Source organism: Mandrillus leucophaeus, unplaced genomic scaffold (assembly GCF_000951045.1).
Source record: "Mandrillus leucophaeus isolate KB7577 unplaced genomic scaffold, Mleu.le_1.0 Scaffold163, whole genome shotgun sequence".
Taxonomy (NCBI): Eukaryota; Metazoa; Chordata; class Mammalia; order Primates; family Cercopithecidae; genus Mandrillus; species Mandrillus leucophaeus.
This window is the reverse complement of record NW_012101621.1, coordinates 851052-871609: the sequence shown is the minus strand read 5'-3', so window position 1 is coordinate 871609 and position 20558 is coordinate 851052. Positions and strand designations below refer to the sequence as shown.

At 37.3% G+C, this 20558-nt stretch overlaps 1 protein-coding gene across 1 annotated transcript; it reads left to right on the top strand.

The window, feature by feature from the left end:
* The first annotated feature begins 4112 nt into the window (after positions 1 to 4112).
* Positions 4113 to 5234, top strand: LOC105536712 (olfactory receptor 4M1). Its single transcript, XM_011976142.1, has one exon. It carries the CDS (start codon positions 4206 to 4208, stop codon positions 5145 to 5147), a length of 942 nt encoding a protein of 313 aa, XP_011831532.1. The 5' UTR covers positions 4113 to 4205; the 3' UTR covers positions 5148 to 5234.
* Positions 5235 to 20558: the final 15324 nt, after the last annotated feature.

The window sequence follows — 20558 nt, the reverse complement described above, 5'->3', positions numbered from 1 at the left end:
CCTGTACTCCCTGGTATTTTCATAGTCATCCTCTAGGTACTATGTCCCTGCAGATTAAGAATGGGAATTTTCTAGAAGTTGTTAAAAGAGCAGAAACTTAGGAGGAGTAGGTGGGTGGATGTAAGATGAAGTAAATCTTCTTAAGCAACTTATGCAACCACTGCTCTAAGAGTAAGCACTGATTTGGAATAGACATCCCCTCATGAATGGCAACCTTGGAAAAAAATGCCCTAAATCAGTCTTCATGAGTGGCTTATCTCCCCCAAGAATTTCCCACAAACATAATTGCTTGCTTTGGGTTTTCTTGGCACAATTCCCAGCCTTTCTTGGGGTGTTGCAGTGCATACCCAAGTATGTATAGTTTATTTAGCCCAATTTTATTAAGGACCTGGAGTGTGCTGGATGAGCCTCATTTTAGACACAGAAGATAGAAAGACAATATTTTTAAATTGCCATTGTGGAGTTTAAATTCCAGCTGCCTTTGGTAGTATGACAATAGCAACATATGATCCACTGATAAATCCTGCCAGTTGCATCTCTTAAATATTTTCTAAACAAATTATTCCTTTCTCCAAATAGTTATTGCTGTATTGTTAGTTTAAGCCATGTATTTTTTTCCTGCAATGTTGTCTTACTCCAATTTATTCACATAGCAGCCAGGGTGATATTTCTAAATTGCAAATTGTATTAAGCTATTCTCCCAAGTTTTATTGTAAAACATATTGAAAGAAAATTGGAAATCCAATTTTATTATTGTGGGTTACATTAATTGGTCTTTAACTAACTCTTTATTCTGTTCTTCTTCTACCAGTTGCAGGTCTTCTATAGTTCTTAGAAACTCTTTCATGCCACAAGGCCTTTTCAGTTACTATTCTCGCTTCTTAAAATGCTTTTCTTCAAACTTTCAAAGCTAGCAAAAGGTCACCAACTCAGAACCTTTTCTAAAATACTCTATCACACACACCATCGTCATTTACTCTACCGCCACCCCCTTTTTATTTCCTGCTTGTCTTTTAGCACTAGTAGCAATTATTTTATTTTACTTATTTATATTTTATTTTTATTTGTTTACTTATTTATTGTCTGTCTATATTTTCAGAATGGAAGTTTGATGAGGCAGATATTGAGTCTTCCTTGTTCATTGTTGTGTCTCAGCAGGTAGCATATAGTAGATCCTCTCTAAATGTTTGTGGAATAAACAAGTGAACAGTTTATAGAAGTGACACAGAAGCTCTATATTTAGGAATAGACTTCTTACTATCACATGTAGATAGATTTGTTTTGACATGCATTAAATGACAAGTACTGGACAGAATAAGAATTGTTGCGTCTTTTATGGTATTTTAGGTCATGGTTATGTTAATGTAGGGAAACTAGGTGTTTGTTCTTCCTTGAGGAAGTGAAATGGTGTAGTGGGGTGTGTGTGTGTGTGTGTGTGTGTGTGTGTGTGTGTGTGTGTGTTATGAGCAGTGGCTGAGCATTACTAGCTTTGGGAGTAGGGGGTTTGACTGGCTGCCTGACTATCGGATTGAGATGCTCCAGCAAAATATTTCTTTTCCACTTGACACTTGTGAAGGGTGGAGGAGAGAGACATTCATCAAGGAGTGTGGAGGGATGAATCCTTTGTATTTTTGTCCTAAGGAATAAATGTGGTTGATTTTGGTTCTTAATGCAAAGTATACATCATTGGTTTCTAATTTTATGTCATATCTTGAACACTGAGGTACAAAAGAAAATCTTTGACACCTTTTCTGGTAAAATCACCCTTTCTATTCCATAATACCTGATGTATGTTTGTCTTTTCAAGACATCAACACTCATTCACCTCAATTCTTTCTAGATCAGTGCCATTTTCTACTTGTGTTTTGGTGGAATGGGTATGGAGCAGAGCAGAGGAGGAAGGGGTGATTTGTATGATGACACTCAGAATCACTGTATCATGTCCCCATAATAATAAAAAAAAGCATATGGTCTTGTAATGGTATTTACTGCTTTAAAATATTCATCTACTTTCAATAATAAAGGGGCAATTATTTACTTAAGAACAAATAATCACTTCCATCTAGTCAAAAATTACATAGCATAATAGCAAAATATGTAAATGAGCTGAGTAATTGTATTATTTCAGATGCCTTTGGTAGAAATTTATTTGATTGTTGGAACCTCATAGTTGACTTATCAGTGAATGTAAATGAGTTAGTATATAACTAGCTCATAACCCTCATAACTAATAACACAACAAGTATATAATTATAAGCTATACCTGTTGTGTTATTAGTTATGGGGGCTATGAGCTGCCTCCTCCAGGTAAGTACAGTAAAATCATTGTTTTGTGGAATCTCAGGAAATATGTCATCCTGGATAAACTTATTATCTTTCTTTTGATTAAAATCTTCCTAAGTCAAATGTAAAATTTCTCTATCTTACTAAATATGCTTAATTAACTCAGTGAGGTCCACTCTGGGCAATTTATGGACATGGGGAAATTGATCCCTTTTCTAAATAGTCCCACACTACTCACTTTCTGAATATTTTTACCTTTCTTCCTCTTGCTACCAGATTCCTGGAAAACACTGGTCTTTTTTTCTTTGTGTCTGCTTGTAGTAAGCCATCCCTTCTTCAAAATGCAATGCTTCTATAAGATACTGAAGGTCATTTATCTATGTTAAAATTATGTACAAATTGAGTCAGTAGGTTCTGAAAATGGCACACTTAATTTCTTTGCTCAGTAGTATACATAGTGCCAATAAGTGTTTGGACACAGCCATATTGTTTGGTATTACAGAACCTTAACTTTTTAAATATTCTTTTTTATGTTTAACTTTTTAAGTAATAAGAGAGGTTAGGCTGGGTGTAGTGGCTCACGCCTGTAATCCCAGCACTTTGGGAGGCCGAGGCTGGTGGATCACGAGGTCAGGAGATAGAGACCACCATGGCTAACACAGTGAAACACCATCTCTACTAAAAATACAAAAAATTAGCTGGGTGTGGTGGCGGGCGCCTGTAGTCCCAGCTACTCGGGAGGCTGAGGCAGGAGAATGGCGTGAACCCGGGACGGGGAGCTTGCAGTGAGCCGAGATGGCATCACAGCACTCCAGCCTGGGCCACAGAGTGAGACTCCATCTCAAAAAAAAAAAAAAAAACAAAGCAAAAAAAAAAACTAATGAGAGGCAATACCAAAAAGTATCACATTAGCAGAAAAGCAGAAAAGAAACAACTCTCTTATATTGGCTGTTGGTTACAACAAAACTTAACTTTGGTGGGGCAGTTTTTAACCTTACTTAAAGAAAAGCATATTTGGTAATGTGAATTGTTATTTCATTTTTATTTGACAAGTTTTATTCTACTTAGTGGTGTCAGGTTCAATACAGGGCAGTAAGCAAAATTTTAAAAATAATATTATTCCCATTGTTACCTTGAAACAGCAGAGCAGATCAGCTCAGTATCAAAGTGGGTAGCAAGCATACCCATTTCTCAGATCACTACACCCACTTACGTTCCTGCAATGGTGAGAAAATTTTATACTCAGTGTAGTATCTGGTATTGATAAATCTGGTCACAGCTAGAAGAATTTTTATATAGGGCCTTGCATAGTGTAGATTGTGGCTGGTTGCCTGTTACCAAGGATCGAGCTGTACAGGTTTCGGTTATGGAAAAATATGTCCATTCACTACTCATGAAGCCTTGGGACCTCTTTTCTGTATTACAACAAAAATACTGCTAGATCTATATGTGTACTATTAGAATGCAAGCCTAAGTGTGCAGGTTGGCAAGATTTCACAATAAAAAAAGATCTAGAAAAAAGAGGCCACATCTCTGATTGCCAGTCTAAAATTTGGCTACACTCAGAAGTAGCTTCACATATTGCTTACTAACGTAGATGTTTGGGGGAAGAAGTAGTGCATTGCCGAATTTCACAAAAAGTAAGATTGTTAACATTAACAAGCTGAGATTTGAATTTCAAATACATGCCACACTTCATATAGTTTTAATGTTTCCAATTTATAAGTTCATCATATACTCTCTCCCTCTTGGTTTATCAAATATAAAATGGGAAACCAAATGTATCCTCATGTAATCTGTTAATGACAGGGAACATATGACAATTTTGAAAGTGGTGATATAACTCTAGTTAAATACTATGTGGACTAATTATAGTTTCTTTAATTTTCATAGCTATATTATGAAAAAAGTAAGTTGAAGAAATGGAAACTGCAAATTACACCAAGGTGACAGAATTTGTTCTCACTGGCCTATCCCAGACTCGGGAGGTCCAACTAGTCCTATTTGTTATATTTCTATCCTTCTATTTGTTCATCCTACCGGGAAATATCCTTATCATTTGCACCATCAGGCTTGACCCTCATCTGACTTCTCCTATGTATTTCCTGTTGGCTAATCTGGCCTTTCTTGATATTTGGTACTCTTCCATTACAGCCCCTAAAATGCTCATAGACTTCTTTGTGCAGAGGAAGATAATTTCCTTTGGTGGATGCATTGCACAGCTGTTCTTCTTACACTTTGTTGGGGCTTCGGAGATGTTCTTGCTCACAGTGATGGCCTTTGACCGCTATGCTGCTGTCTGCCGACCCCTCCACTATGCTACCATCATGAATCGACGTCTCTGCTGTATCTTGGTGGCTCTCTCCTGGATGGGGGGCTTCATTCATTCTATAATACAGGTGGCTCTTATTGTTCGACTTCCTTTCTGTGGACCCAATGAGTTAGACAGTTACTTCTGTGACATCACACAGGTTGTCCGGATTGCCTGTGCCAACACCTTCCCAGAGGAGTTAGTGATGATCTGTAGCAGTGGTCTGATCTCTGTGGTGTGTTTCATTGCTCTGTTAATGTCCTACACCTTCCTTCTGGCCATGCTCAAGAAACATTCAGGCTCAGGTAAGAATACCAACAGGGCCATGTCCACCTGCTATTCCCACATTACCATTGTGGTGCTAATGTTTGGGCCATCCATCTACATTTATGCTCGCCCATTTGACTCTTTTTCCCTAGATAAAGTGGTATCTGTGTTTCATACTGTAATATTCCCTTTACTTAATCCCATTATTTACACACTGAGAAACAAGGAAGTAAAGGCAGCCATGAGGAATTTGGTCACGAAATATATTTTGTGTAAAGAGAAGTGAAAGATAAATGATACATTTTATAGTCCTCCTGAGGATGATTGTCCTAAAGCAGGAAGCATTTGCAGTAATAATGCTGCATTCACTTCCTCCTTTCATTTGTGTTCTTTAAATTTTACTATAATTTTTCTCTATTAATTCCTCTTTATATTGAAAAAATAAGGCATTAAGATGAAAATAAATTTACTCACACCCACCCTGAAATTCCCGGCAGATCATTATTAGAATTTGAGATATAATAATAATCTGCTAAAGTACATTTTAACTAATTGTTTATTGAGTAACTATTCTGCAGAGGCTCTGACTCTGAGGAGAACGTGTTGAGAAAAATAAATAAGACATGGAGACGTGTCCATTAAAAATATGAAGTAAATGGCAAGCATATGAATGTAGCTAGCTTCAAGTTAGCAAATAAATATTGTTTTCATGTTTCAGTGTTGGCTCAGTGGAATGGTATCTGGTAAACATCTTGCTGGGTCCGGAAAAACAGATTATTTGTCCTTTATCTCCTCTTGTTTCCAGAGTTGATGGAAAATGAGGATTCATTTATACAAGGCATTTCAGTTTATATTTCAGGTGGTGTCCACTCAAAAGTTTGGAGACACAACTCAAAATTTTATCACATTATGAAAACATTTTTTATGAATTCAAAGCAGAGTGTAATTTGGCTGATACATGAGATTCATGTCATTCCAGATGAAGCCTCCAGGCAACTAGCAATTTTTATAGCCATTCCTTACTTACATCCTTCAGAGTGAAAGTAGGCTTGGGGAGAAAGCTTCCAGGTTGACTGGGATTGGTAGACATCTAGCTGTGTAATTTTTTTTTCTAAACTATCATCTCATCTGCCACTTTTGTATGTTTTCCATGATTGCTAATTCTGCCTCCCATGTTAAATTGGTAGGGTGCTGCTTTTGTTAGCACTTAATTCAGAGTTCTTTCCCATTGAGAGACCTAGATGTATTGGTTCCCATGATCCCTTAGAAAATTATTAGGGATTGATTTCCTATTCTCAGGCACTAAAAACTCAGTTACTCTCTAAGTTTCAGAATGTAAAAGGTAGATTAGAACATTTGATTTTATAGGTTATGTTGTTTTACTTAAATTTATTAGTTTTTAATTTCAAAACTAGGAAATCTTTTCATTGAAGGGCAAGAATGCATTGAGTGTATTAAGCTTTAGTCTTCTTTTTTGAATTTGATAATGTAATATGGACTAAATTTTAAGTGAATTAGATCCTTGTCAACATTAGGAATGAATATATAAAAATAAATAACTATTCCTAGACTTACTAGTTATTTATAGAGATTTTATTTATTAATTGAGGAGGTAATTTGTGCCAGACCCAGTGTACCTCGGATGCATAGGATGGAATGGTGGTACACAGAGCTTGTTTCCTGCTTTGGGAATTTTTCCTTATGGTGACCTTCTTCCATCTTCAGTGCTACCTTACTTCTCTTCTAGGAACGGAAAGACACGGACTGACATTATGAGTCCTGATTTTGAGTTGACTTCTCGTTACCTGGAAGTGAATAAAACAGTAGATTTCTCTAATGTTTTGTAACATAGCACGAAAAAATATGAAGTACAAAAGATATATATACACACACAATAAAATGATGTTATGTTTCTAAATCTTGTATCATCTTATTATATCCTTATATCCTTCCTCTGTATTTGATCTAGCCAGACTTCTATTCCTTTTGTCACTTATCTTTCATCAAATTAGGACTGATGTTCTTGGGAAAGGTGAGAGGTGACAACGTGCTGGCAGCCCTCACTCACTCTCAGCTCCTCCTTGGCCTGGGCACCCACTCTAGCCGCACTTGAGGAGCCCTTCAGCCCGCAGCTGCACTGTGGGAGCCCCTCTCTGGGCTGACGGAGGCCAGAGCCAGCTCCCTCTGCTTGCGGGGAGGTGTAGAGGGAGAGGCACCTGCGGGAACCAAGGCTGCAAGGTGCTTGCCAGCCAGCCTGAGTTCCGGGCAGGCAGGGGCTCCGCTGCCCCTGCACTTGGAGCGGCTGGGCCGGGCCCCAGGCAGTGAGAGGCTTAGCACCTGGGCCAGCAGCTATAGAGGGTGTGCTGGGTACCCCAGCAGTGCCAGCCAGCCAGCTCTGCGCTTGAATTCTTGCTGGGCCTCAGCTGCCTCCCAGGGCTCAGGACCCGCAGCCCACCATGCCCGAGCCTCCCCTCTGCCATGGGCTCCTGCAGGGCTGGAGCCTCCCTGATGGGTGCTACCCCCTGTCCCGCAGCACCCGGTGCCATCAATCGCCCAAGGGCTGAGGAGTGTGGGCTGAGGGCGCACAGTGAGGGACTGGCAGGCAGCTCTGCCTGCGACCCTGGTGCGGTATCCATTAGGTGAAGCCAGCTGGGCTCCTGGGTCTAGTGGGGACTTGGAGATCCTTTATGTCTACCTGAGGGATTGTTAATGCACCAGTCGGCACTCTGTGTCTAGCAAAAGGATTGTAAACACACCAATCAGTACTCTGTGTCTAGCTCAGGTTTGTAAATACACCAATCAGTACTCTGTATCTAGCTAACCTAGTGGGGACTTGGACAACTTTTCTGTCTAGCACTCTGCGTCTAGCTCAGGGATTGTAAATGCACCAATCAACACTCTGTCAAAACAGACCAATCAGCTCTCTGTAAAACGGAGCAATCAGCTCTCTGTAAAATGGACCAATCAGCTCTCTGCAAAATGGACCAATCAGCAGGATGTGGGTGGAGTTAGCTAAGGGAACAAAAGCAGGCTGCCAAGCTAGCAGGGGCAACCCACTAAGGTTCCCTTCCATAGTGTGGCAACTTTGTTCTTTTGCTCTTTAGGATCACCTTGCTGCTGTTCACTTTTTGGGTCCACGTGCCCTCAATGAGGTGTAATATTCACCTTGAAGGTCTGCAGCTTCACTTCTGAAGCCAGCAAGACCACGAACCCACCAGAAGGAAGACACTGTGGACACATCTGAACATCTGAAGGAACAAACTCTGGACACACCATCTCTAAGAACTGTAACCCTCACTGCTGGGGTCCGTGGCTTTATTCTTGAAGTCAGCGAGACCAAGAACTGACACATTCCAGACACGAAGGGACCACTGATTTGCTATGCTCTTGGAACACCAGCACACTGTACTATAGAAGGATATTTACTGAAAACATTGAAGCTGGTAATACAAAGGAAAAAGGCATACAAATAGTGTGATAACTAATTGCTTACTTAGGAATATTATCTGAAATTAGAAACTAATATCAATGAAGAAAAGGGGAACATTTGGCAAACTCTAATAACTGAGCCTGATTCACGGAGGATATAATTATCAGAGAAATTTTAGTCAAACATGTGACTAGGACAAAAGGTTGGGTATACACACATACACATATATATACTTATACAGTAGTCTTCTTTTATCCACAGGAGATATGTTCCAAGACACCTGTGGATGCTTGAAACCATGGATAGTACTAAACCCTATATATACCATGTTTTTCCTATACATACATGCGTATGATAAAATTTATAAATTAGGCACAGTAACAGATTTATAACTACTAATAAAATAGAACAATTATAACAATATGCCGCATTACTACTTTTGCACTTTGGAGCCATTATTAAATAGGAAAAGGATTACTTGAACAGAAGCACTGTGATGCTGAGTCTTAACTGATAACCAAGGTGGCTACTAAGTGATTAAAGTGCAGGTGGCATGTACAACATGGATACACTGGACAAAGGGATGACTCATGTCCCTGGAAGGATGGAGAAGGACAGCTTGAGATTTCATCATACTACTTAGAATGGGGCATAATTTAAAACTTATGAATTGTTTGTTGCTGGAATTTTCCATTTAACATTTTTTGGACGGAAGTTGACCATGGACAACAGAAACTACAGAAAGCAACACTATAAGAGGGGGCTACTGTATTTAATCTAATATTAGGCTTATTAAACAGTAAACCTAAGACTAAAACTAAGGTAAGCAAGGTAGAACTATATGAAATGCTATCTGCTATCTGTGTGTATACCAACCTTTTGTCCTAGTCACATGTTTTACTGAAATTTGTTCTGATAATTTCATCAAAAGAGGTCATAACTGTATAAATGCTATCTATTCTGCTGTGACAATGCAGAAATCATAGAACTGTACTCCATTTCCAACCTGTGGATCTCTCACTAAAGAAGAAAAAACTACATGTTTTGGATGAACATCTTTTTAAATGTTATAAAATTAGGAAACCAGAGAAATAAATGAACAGGAATCAGCTTTTACTGGGAAGACTTACGTTCTGTTTTCAAGCCTGGTGGTGGGCCTGCAGATGGATAGCAGACAGAGCCCAGGGTTCACAGCATGGTATATTCACCAATGATACATTCCAAAACTACCTAACGTCCCAAAGGATATATTCTTAGGGTAGTATAAAATAACTTTTTAAAAAATTTCACCTCAAAAATGCAAAAGAGAAAAAAGAAAAATTAATGAAACACAAGTGGGATCACATATATTTTCTGAGTTTGAAATTCATTGCAAGTTGATAATTTTGTTCACTGCATACTAATAATTTTGTTCAAAGTTTCTGGTTTCAGACATGTAATGCCTCTTTACAGAAGGAAACACCAATATTTTCTGGAGGTTCTTATGTTTATTCCAGGACTCAAAATATTCTATAGATAAACTTTCAAGAAGTAAGAGCTGGCCGGGTGCAGTGGCTCACACCTGTAATCCAAGCACTTTGGGAGGCCGAGGCCGGTGGATCACGAGGTCAGGAGATCGAGACAATCCTGGCTAACACGGTGAAACCCTGTCTCCACTGAAAGATATAAAAAATTTAGCTGGTCGTGATGGCAGGCGCCTGTAGTCCCAACTACTCAGGAGGCTGAGGCAGGAGAATGATGTGAACCCAGGTGGCGGAGCTTGCAATAAGCAGAGATAGTGCCTCTGCCCTCCAGCCTGGGCGACAGAGCGAGACTCCGTCTCAAAAAAAAAAAAAAAGAAAGAAGAGCTTATAGTCAGACATGAGTGAATATGCAATAAAGTAAGCCTCTTTGAGGGAGAATCAGAAGAACAACACAGTGAAAGATCAAAACCACAAAAAAGATACAGAATGTAAAGTAAGTAGATTTGGTATGTTTGAAAAAACAAAAGAATGAAAATATGAAGAGGGATAAAGATGCTGTAAAAATAAACAGAAAATCTTAAGAAAAAGAGAAATTCAGATTCAGATTAAAAATTCAACAAATGTATGTAGTCGTAAATTAGATAGAATCAGTAACTTAGCACACACAGCTAAGGAACTGAATTATGCATGGAGGAGACATACTGGTATGAAGAGACTAGGAGACATTGAAAACAGAACAAAACGATCTAAATATATCTCATCAATTTCAAAGGAAAGAATAGATAAAATGTAGTGGAGGCTGTATTGAAGAAATACTGCTGACATTTTCCTAAACCTAATAAAAGACACCAAACTTCAAAATCAGGAATCCCACCAAAATATTAACAGGATAAATGTTTTAAAATACACATTTAGGGAGCAGTTGTGGTGACTCATACCTGTAATGCCAGCACTTTGGGAGGCCAAGGCGGGCAGATCGCTTGAACCCAGGAGTTTGAGAGCAACTGAACAACACGACAAAACTCAGTCTCTACAAAAAAATGAAAAAAATTAGCTGGGGTGTTGAAGGCTAATTGTAGTCCCAGCTACTCTGGAGGCTGAGGTGAGAGAGCAACGGAGCCTGAGAGTTTGAGGCTGCTGTGAGCTATGATCGCAACAATGCACTGCGTGTCAGCCTAAGTGACAGAGCCAGACCTGGCAACAACAACAACAACAACAACAGAATAAAGAAAAAAACAAAAAGATGCACATTTGGGCACATCATAGTAGAACTGCAGATCAATAAAGACAACTAAGCAGATGTGGAAAGCAGAGCTCATCTTCAAGGGAAAGGCAGTCAGGATAATATTTCACTGGTTTCCTTCCTTCCTTCTTTTCTTTTCTTTTCTTCTTCTTTTCCTTCCTTCCTCCCTCCCTTCTCTCTCTCTCTCTTTCTTTCCTTCCTTCCTTCCTTCCTTCCTTCCTTCCTTCCTGATTCCTCCTCCTTCTCCTCCTCCTCCTCCTCCTTCTTCTTCTTCTTCTTCTTCTTCTTCCTCTTCTTCTTCCCCTTCCTTCCTTCTTTCCTTTTCTTTCTTCTTCTTCCTTTTTTTTTTTTTTTTTGAAACAGAGTCTTACTCTGTAGCCCAGGCTCCGGGGCAGTGGCTTGATCTTGGTTCGCTAAAGCCTACGCCTCCCAGGTTCAAGCAGTTCTCCTGCCTCAGCCTCCTGAGTAGCTGGGATTACAGGCCCGTGCCAACATACTCGAGTAATTTTTGTATTTTTAGTAGAGAAGGGGTTTCACTATGTTGGCCAGGCTGGTCTTGAATGATTGGCCTCAAATGATCCACCTCCCTTGGTCTCCCAAAGTGCTGGGATTACAGGCATGAGCCACTGCGCCCGGCTGATCACACTTCTTTAATAACAAAAATGTAAACCAGTGAAGAGTTATATTATGACAAGAGAAAATGGTTTTCATCTCTGTGAAAATATAATCAAATAAAAGCATCTTCGGAAAAACAGGAACAGAGAATTTGCCACAGGCACACAATCACTGAAAGAAATTTAAAGTGATGTGGTTGAAAAAAGAACATGATTGCAGATAGGAGATCAGAGACGTCAGAAAATGATTGGCAAGTATGTGAGTAAATCTAAACAAACATCTACGGTATAAGATAGCAGCAACAACAAACAAACATGTTTAGAAAAAGAAAGAACTGAAGTATATGAAAATAACATTTATATAAACTAAGATTTGGGACAGTTGGAGTTAAATGTACTAGTCTTTATGTTTTTCTAGAAGATGGTGAGGACACAGATTTACTTTTATTTTTATTATAAAATGATGTGTTTATTACAACTAATTCAGGAAATGAAAAAATATGAAATTCACCCAGAAACAATGATAGCTATCCTTTTGATGTAATATTCTATACATATAGATATATATATTTACACACAGATGTTTATTTTTTTCTCTCACGTTTGTAATAGATATTCTGTGAAATAAGGTAAAAATTTACCTTGTGCTTTGGTTAGTTTTTAGTTTTCATAGGTTATGCCACAGAAACAACACCACAGTCTCATTAATTTTATCCATCAAAAGTTTATTTTGTTAGGTTTGTCAAAGATCAGATAGCTATAGGTGTGTGGTCTTATTTCTGGGTTCTGTGTTCTGTTCCATTGGTCTGTGTGTGTGTTTTTGTATCAGTACCATGGTGTTTTGGGATCAGGAAAGATAACTAATGGATATGAAGCTTAATACCTTGGTGATGAAATAATCTATGCAACAAACCCTCACGATACAAGTTTACCTGTGTAACAAACCTGCACTTGTACCCCTGAACTTAAAATAAAAGTTGAAAAAAAGTATTTTTCTCTTATGCAAAGCCTGAGTAAATCTCTAGAACACTTAGAAAAAAAAAAAACCCAAGAGAAAAATAAGAAATAAATGAGAAAGAATATTATGAAAGTTAATGGATTAAGGTCCTTGTATTATCCTAGACCTGTCCTATATATTTATACTATGTAGGGGTCCCCAACCCCAGACCATGGACAGCTCTGTGGCTTCTTAGGAACCAGGCAGCACAGTAGGTGAGCAGCGGGTGAGCAAACATTACCGCCTGTCAGCTCCACTTCCTGTCAGATCAGCCGCGGCATCGGATTCTCGTAGGAGAGCAAACCCTAATGTGAACAGTGCATGCAAAGGATCTAGGTTGCATGCTCCTTATGAGAATATAATGCCTAATGATCTGAGGTGGAACAGTTTCATCCTGAAAACACCCCCAGATCCCTTCGACAGAAAAATGGTCTTCCACAAAACTGTTCCCTGGTGCCAAAAAGGTTGGGGACCACTGGTATATAATATAGCTACATATGGCTATGTTAATTTAAATTAACCAATATACAATCTTTCAAACTCAGTTCCTCAGTTGTACCAGCCCCATTTCAAGTGTGCAAATAGTCACATGTGGCTAATGGCTACCACAGTGGGCAGCACATTTCTAGGGTTTACATTTGTGCCTCATATTATAAAATAATTTCTGGAATATTGAGATAATATCTACTAGGTTTCTACTATGAGCAATGATAAAATTAGTATATACTTTCTTTCCTGCAACTCAGATTATCGTCATTAAAAATTATCTTTCTTAATTTTACCTTTCCATTATGTTAAACGTGTTTATACATAAATTTTTATAATAATATGCTCTGACTTCTAGAAATGATGGTTGAAGCAATTACTATGCACTTTCTCCCACCTGTTTCCCACCTAAAGTTTGTTAATTATAATACTACTTTTCTTATTTGTACACACTTTTCTATTAAGGAGATACAATAGGCATATAAATTATAAACCCAGGCATCCTATCACATTTATTAAAAAGGAATGTTATCATTAACTCTGGAGCATGCTTTGTACCCCTTCATCCCATTTTTTTTCTTTCCCACTCAAAGAGATCCTAATTTTATCCTTTCCTCAAGTCTTCTCTTGGTTGAAGGAAATCTAATGTTAACCTATAAGGGAGAAATCTTTTTTTTAGGTCATTTTTTCTTTTTTTTTTTTTGCATAGAGGCCCATAGGATTTTTTCTTTATATTTTAAGTCCTGTAGTTTTACTACAACATGTCTCAGAGTTGATTCTAAGTCAATTTTTCTCATGTATTCATTTTACTTAAAAAAATCAATATTTATGTTTTAAAGTATTTATTTTTTGATAACAATAAGACTGCTTTTATCTGATATTGGTTAGCAAAAAGAAAAAAAGAGAACTTCTACTACCTGATTTTAAGGCTTGCTGTGAAACTACAGTAACCAAGATTATGTAGCATTGGTGCAATGATAGACAAATTGATGGAACAAAAATAGAATGTACAAAAACAGACACACAGAAGTAGTAAATTGATTTTTGATGAAGAGTGGTGTAACAAAAATAGAATGTACAGAAACAGATTCACAGAAGTAGTAAACTGATTTTTGATGAAGACACTGATACCATTACTTGAGAAAGAGAAGTTTTAAATAAATGAGGCTAGAATAACTGAATTCATGTATGGAAAGTAATGAACTTGGACCTCTGCTTCACTGCCTACACAAAAACTGATTTAAGCTGGATTATACTCCTAAATGTAGTAACTAGAAATACAAAGTATCTAGAAGAAAACATAGAAGAATATATTTGCTTACAAAATTAGAATAAGTAATGATTTCATAAGCAGCATAACAGCAGCTGTAATCATAAAAAGTGATCAAATGAACCTCAAAAAATTAAAAATCACTGCTCATCAAAATACACTATCATCAAATTAATAAGCAAATCATACACTGGGAGGAAAATTTGGTCTCTCTTAATCTCCCTGTTTCTCTCTCTCTTCAAGTAAAGAAAAATCAGCAAAAAATTTGAACAGACACTCCAGAAAAGAAGATATACAAGTGATTAGCAAGTTCACGAAAAGATGCACATCATTACTCAGCAGGGAATGGTCCACAACACACGATCAAGTGTTCAGGCAGAGCGCGCTCCCACTACTCTGAGGAACAGGACAAAATAGCTTAGAAAGAAAGGAGGAAGAGGTTTATGAAGTGCCTGAGGAACATGTAACATGTTGGAGATGAGACGCTTTCATAAAAATGACTCAGTTTCCCCATTGCTTGTTAGTGCTGCCTGGTCAGTGGACCAGATTCATCCCATGGCACTAGCAAGGCCGTCAGTTCTCATCCTCTTTGGAGGAATCTTTCTAGAAGCTGATATAGCCAATTACCAATACACCCTCACCCTCACTTGCTCTCTCCTGGACCCCGATGCTGTACCAACATGGAGAAATATGTTGAGTGCCTCCAGGTGCTCCGTCTCAGGCACTTGACACTCTAGACTATGCAGCAGCGCTGGGAGAACTCAGCTTTCTGAACTCCACAGTTTTATGTCGGGAACCTGTGGCAACTACTGACAAAAACAACGCAGCCGCCATCAAGGTGTAGTCTTTGTCTGCTGCACCAATTGTTTTAAAGGTGCCCGATATTTATTTTAATCAGGAATGGTAAGACACACAGTCATGGAAATGACTGTCATGAAGGAAGAAGTTTTTAGACTCACAAATTCCTAGAAACAGGAGGCTGGTTAGGTGAGTGGGGAAATGGGAAAAACTTGGGTAAGAGCCTTTATCATGGTTTCTGTGGAAAGAAATGGATGGGGCAGGATAAGCGGGTTTAGGATTGGCTAGATTGAATAATTCCAGTGGGCTCTGGAGGATAGGCACTGTCTCTAAGTGTGTTACTTGGCCCTGGGGTGATTAGGGAAGGGAAATAGTGGCCTGGAGTGTAATAGCTCTATGGGTACCTGATAAAAGAAGTAGCTGGAGTATGGGTTCTGGATAGGTTGCAAGTGAGGCTTTTACCATCTCTAGGGATTGACTAGCCATAGGAAGGACAGTTCCTTCAGTGTTAGGAAGGCACAAGGTATTAAAGCATTAGAAATGCAGAAAATATAATGGCATAAGTAAAACACAACACCAAATGTTGATGAATTAATTGGTGGAGTAACTTGAACTCTCATACATTGATGTTGGGAATTTACAATGACTAACCACTCTGAAAAACTGAATAGTTACTTCAGGTAATTTCAGGTAGATGTAAACAAACAGCTACCTTATGACCGGACAATCCCATTTGTGTTTAGCCAAGACATGTCTATGAAATGATTTAAATTAGCATGTTAATGAAAACCTTATTGGTGGCCTAAGATTTGAAACAACCCAAATGTCGATAAAAGGATAAAATGATAATAAACAAACTTAGGGTTAAGTATATAGTGAAACATTAGTCAGCAGTAAAAAGGAACAACTACAGAAAATGCAACAACACACATGCATCTCTAAATCATAATGCTGGGTTTAAAAGCCAGATACAAAATAGCACAGGTCATATACTTCTGTTTTTATAAAATCCTAGAAAAGGCAAAACTAATCTATGCTATTAGGAATTAGAAGATGAAAGCTCATTATGATGATAGATGGGTGGGGTGGATGTCAAAGATCACAAGAAACCTTTCTGGAGTGATGGAAATATTCTTTATCTTGTTTGGAATAGTAGTTTCTAAAGTGCATATATTTAACAGAAAAGTTACCAAGTTGAACACTTAGATATGTGTATTTTAATGTATATAAATTATATTCTAAGAAATACAACCAAGAATTTATTTTCATGCTTGCTTGTAAATACACGTAAATTTCTTGAAGGACACAAAAATTAATATTTGCTTCCAATTTTGAGGTATGGGGTGAAATGGGCATATAGGGGACAGATACAAGAAGGAAATTTCTCACCGTATGAATTATTTTTTATTTAAAAATGTGAATATATTACCTATTCAAAAATTAAATACGTTTTTAAAGTCAAGTATGTTTAAAGCACACCTCCTGATTTCCAACCTTATGGTAATGCCATTAAAAATTCTGAGTTATTCTTGCTTCCATACCTCTCATATGCAGTCCTTCAATAAGTCCCATTGATTATCTCTCCAAAGTTTATCTTTGGTATAAATTCTTTCTTCTGTCTTCTTTTTTACCTCTTAACCTAACCTACCATCATCTCTTATTTATATTAATAGTACTTCAGATGCTCCCTACTGTTCCCCTTGCCTCCACCTCTTGCATTCTGTAGCCCGTTTTTCACTCAGTAGCCGGCATAACGTTTTAAACATGTAAATCAGATAGGAACACTCCTCTGCCTGTTACATTTCACACATAGTATGTTGACTGATTGCCACTTGGCCTATATCGGCTCTACCTCTCTATCTTCCCTTACACTTTTTTCCGTTTGCTCACTACTGTCTTGCCACACTAGCCTCCTTTCTGCTTCTCAATGCACCAGTCTCTCCCTTCATGAGCTTTCAACAAGTCTATCTTCTTCACAGAGATGGTGTAGTTTTGTCATTCAGATCTTAGTTGAAATGTTGTCACCTTGTCAGAAAGGCCCTCCCTGGCTAGCTTACTTGGAATAGTAGTCTCTTCCCCCATCTCTTGTATTTTTAGCATAGCACTCATTACAATCAGTTGTTTTCTCTCTGGTATGTTTGTTTATTGTCTGTTTCCATGCATTAGGATGTAAAATCCCCAGGAACAGGGACACTTTCTGTCTTGTTTGGTGCTGCATTGCAGACAGTACGATACAACCTGGTTCATGGTTTTAGCTTCTAAGATAGTCTAGGGAGACAAATCTTTCCTGGTAGGAATTACAAGCCTTCATTCTAAGGATTAATTTAGATCATCAGGCTACCTTCATTTTAAGTACTGTGGAAAACACTAGGAAGCAAAGCCCCTAATTATGTCTGTAATTATGAAAAAATCATATTTTAAAAAGTCTTTGGCTCAAGAAAGGCTGTAATATACTCTAAAATGGGAATGTTTTCCCACGTTTCTTTACTTATATCACTTGTTTTCTGTTTCTTTTAAGAAAGTAAACACTGTGTTTTTTAGTTTATTTGGTACATATAATTTTGCAAAATATGCATTTTTGTGCCTCTCTGTCTTTTTAGTTCCTATTATTCCATTACTGTCTTTGCATTTATTCCTGTTCTTGCATTTCTCCCCACCCTTTTTTGACCTTTATGATTTTGTGTATCTCTTTCTCCCTTTTTCTCTTTTTCCCATTTTCCATTTTTCCCACTTATTTTTTTTCTGAATTGGACATAAATTAGGACAAAACATTTTTGATTACGCATTATATTTGTTGAAAAATTGTTTAGTGTTTTAATTTTTAAAATAAGAAAATCTTTTTAAATAAAAATAAATCTACTGAAATTTAATTATATTGTGTTCTACTATATGATTCTGAATTACTTTTCTTCTGTTTAGTAATATTTAATTAAAAAAATAGTTGTCATTGCTTTAGTGGAACATAGGAGACACTTATTCCTAAAATGAAAACAACAAATGCCAAGACCACAATAGGGTATATTTAAGAGTACCTCTCTTTGTGAGGAATTAGTCCTTCAAAGTGCAGTTCTCTTCTCCAAGAAGGATTATGCCAAAGAGTCTTTGTGAACATCATCTAGTTTTCTTTGCCTGTTTCTTTGTCACCAGAAATATATTGAGTTTAATATACTACCTACCTGACCACATTACTTCCTTTCTTGATATATCAATGATTTCCTATTATATGCTTTCAAAGAAATAGTAATGTAAGAAATAAAATAACCTCTTTTGGCTTTCTGCCCATATGGACCTAATAAACATGCTGGCTATTCTGTAATCTCTGTCACTGATAGAATGTTGATTTTAAAACTTAGCAGTGACATAGTGACTTTTACATCATATTACTTGACTATTTATGTATAACATGTTTCTAGTCTCATTCTTTGACTATATTTTGTTGGCATTTCAACAATTCCCATCGAAAGTGTTTTGCAGCTTTCTTAGCCTTCAAATTCCCAAAGTACATTCTCCATTGCATCACAGATTGGTTGCATATTTCAAAGTGTAAGAGATTCCCCAGTGAGAAGAGATATTTAAGAATGAAGTCAGGAAAAATCAATTATTGTTCCTTCTATTATAAGGAGGTGATCTCTGCTGTCTGAGAAGAATATTAGATTACTAGAGAGGTAAATGTTTTTGCCATTCTCCATGTTTATAAGGAACATAAAGAAGGAAGAAATGGAAACGGATATTGTAACACCTCAGGTGGGACATCTGCTGCCTTGAAATGCAAAGATCAGAATTATAACAGAAATAGATTAATATGTTGAATCTGAATTCAATAGTACAGTAGCACCTTTTACCTGTTCTTAATAATATAGCTTCAGTTTCTCCTAATATTTAGAATTAATTTATTGGGAATATATAAAGCCTTTATTAACATTGCCTTGGGAATGTTTATACTTGGTCCTAAACTTATGTGTATTAACTGAAAGATGTGAGGGAACAGAAATCGTAACCAATGCAGAAATGCTAGACTGCACAGAAAATCTTCACCAACTTCACGATTTTGCAGGACACTTGCTCTGACTAGCTCCCACACCTGCTGGGATGAGAGGTTCTTTTATAAATAGTCTTACCATATACCAGTCGGGGCTTTGACAGTTGGCTGAAGTGGGGCCTCCATAAATTCTTTTCTTGTAATCTCTTAAATTTACACCTTTACCCCAGTGACTCATTTCAAAGGCAGGGGCAGAAGATCTATATAATATATTTACTTCTTAGAAACTAAAACTCCTCTTGATATGTACATTTTTTCCTGGTTTAGTTTTGGTTGAGTCAGACTTCAATATGCTACCTATTGCTATCATTCTCATGATATTTATAAGTCAACACAGTGAGATAAAATAACACAGGCTAAGGAAGATGACCTTCCCAAGATCTCAGGGTTAAAAAAATTGCAGGATGAAGAACTCAAACCCAGATAGGCAGATGCCCAAACGAGGGCTTTTTTAATGACATCCATTACTTTGCCTAGAAATCATGGCATTATAAACATTTGTATCAGTTAATGATTTGATGATACTCTTTAACCTTATCCACATTTCTCAGAACACACAAAAAATTAGTAATTAAATAGGTTATGGATTACAAACTAGATAGCGCATATTAATAGACATCACATTCTTATTCTTATTTTGGGGACATTTATTAAATGTATTTTTGCTGGTAGGGTGGATTAATGAGCAATTTCTTTCAAGTATAAAGGTGAGTAGTGCCACTTTTATTAAGATCAGTTACAAACAAACAAAATATTTGAGGTAATGGGAAATAATTTAAAAGCGTTCACACAGTGTATTTTAAGGAGGATACTATTCAAGGAAAGTAATTTAGTACAAAAGGGGGGTTAGGTATTTTTAACCCTTAGAAAAATTGGAGTGAAGGAACTTCATGTGCTGTCCTTACTATTGTTTCAAAAGAAAACAATAGTGATGCTTCTCAGAATTAATGGGAAGGCAAACAGGTCTAATAAAGGAGAAATGAATAGAGAAGACAAGAAGAGAGAGTGGAAAAATACTGGAAACTGCAAGAACATTGAGAAATAAAAGCAACAAAGGAGAAAAAATAAAAGACAGAGATAAAAGCAAGGGGAATCATTAGAGAACAAATATGAGAGAGAAAAAGAGAGAAGATAAAATAGAGAAAGAGAAACCAACTTAAGGAAAAGTATAACTTAAAAAATGAAGTGTAGAAATATTTGACAAGATGGGAGTGGAAGATAATAAAAGAAATATTTTAAAAGGAGGCATGAGGAAATATAAAGAAAAATGAATGAATGAATTAGTGCCTGAGGATGGGAATCAAGTCTCGAAACACCTGTTCCATGAACTTTCTAACAAGATCCTGGACTCTAAACA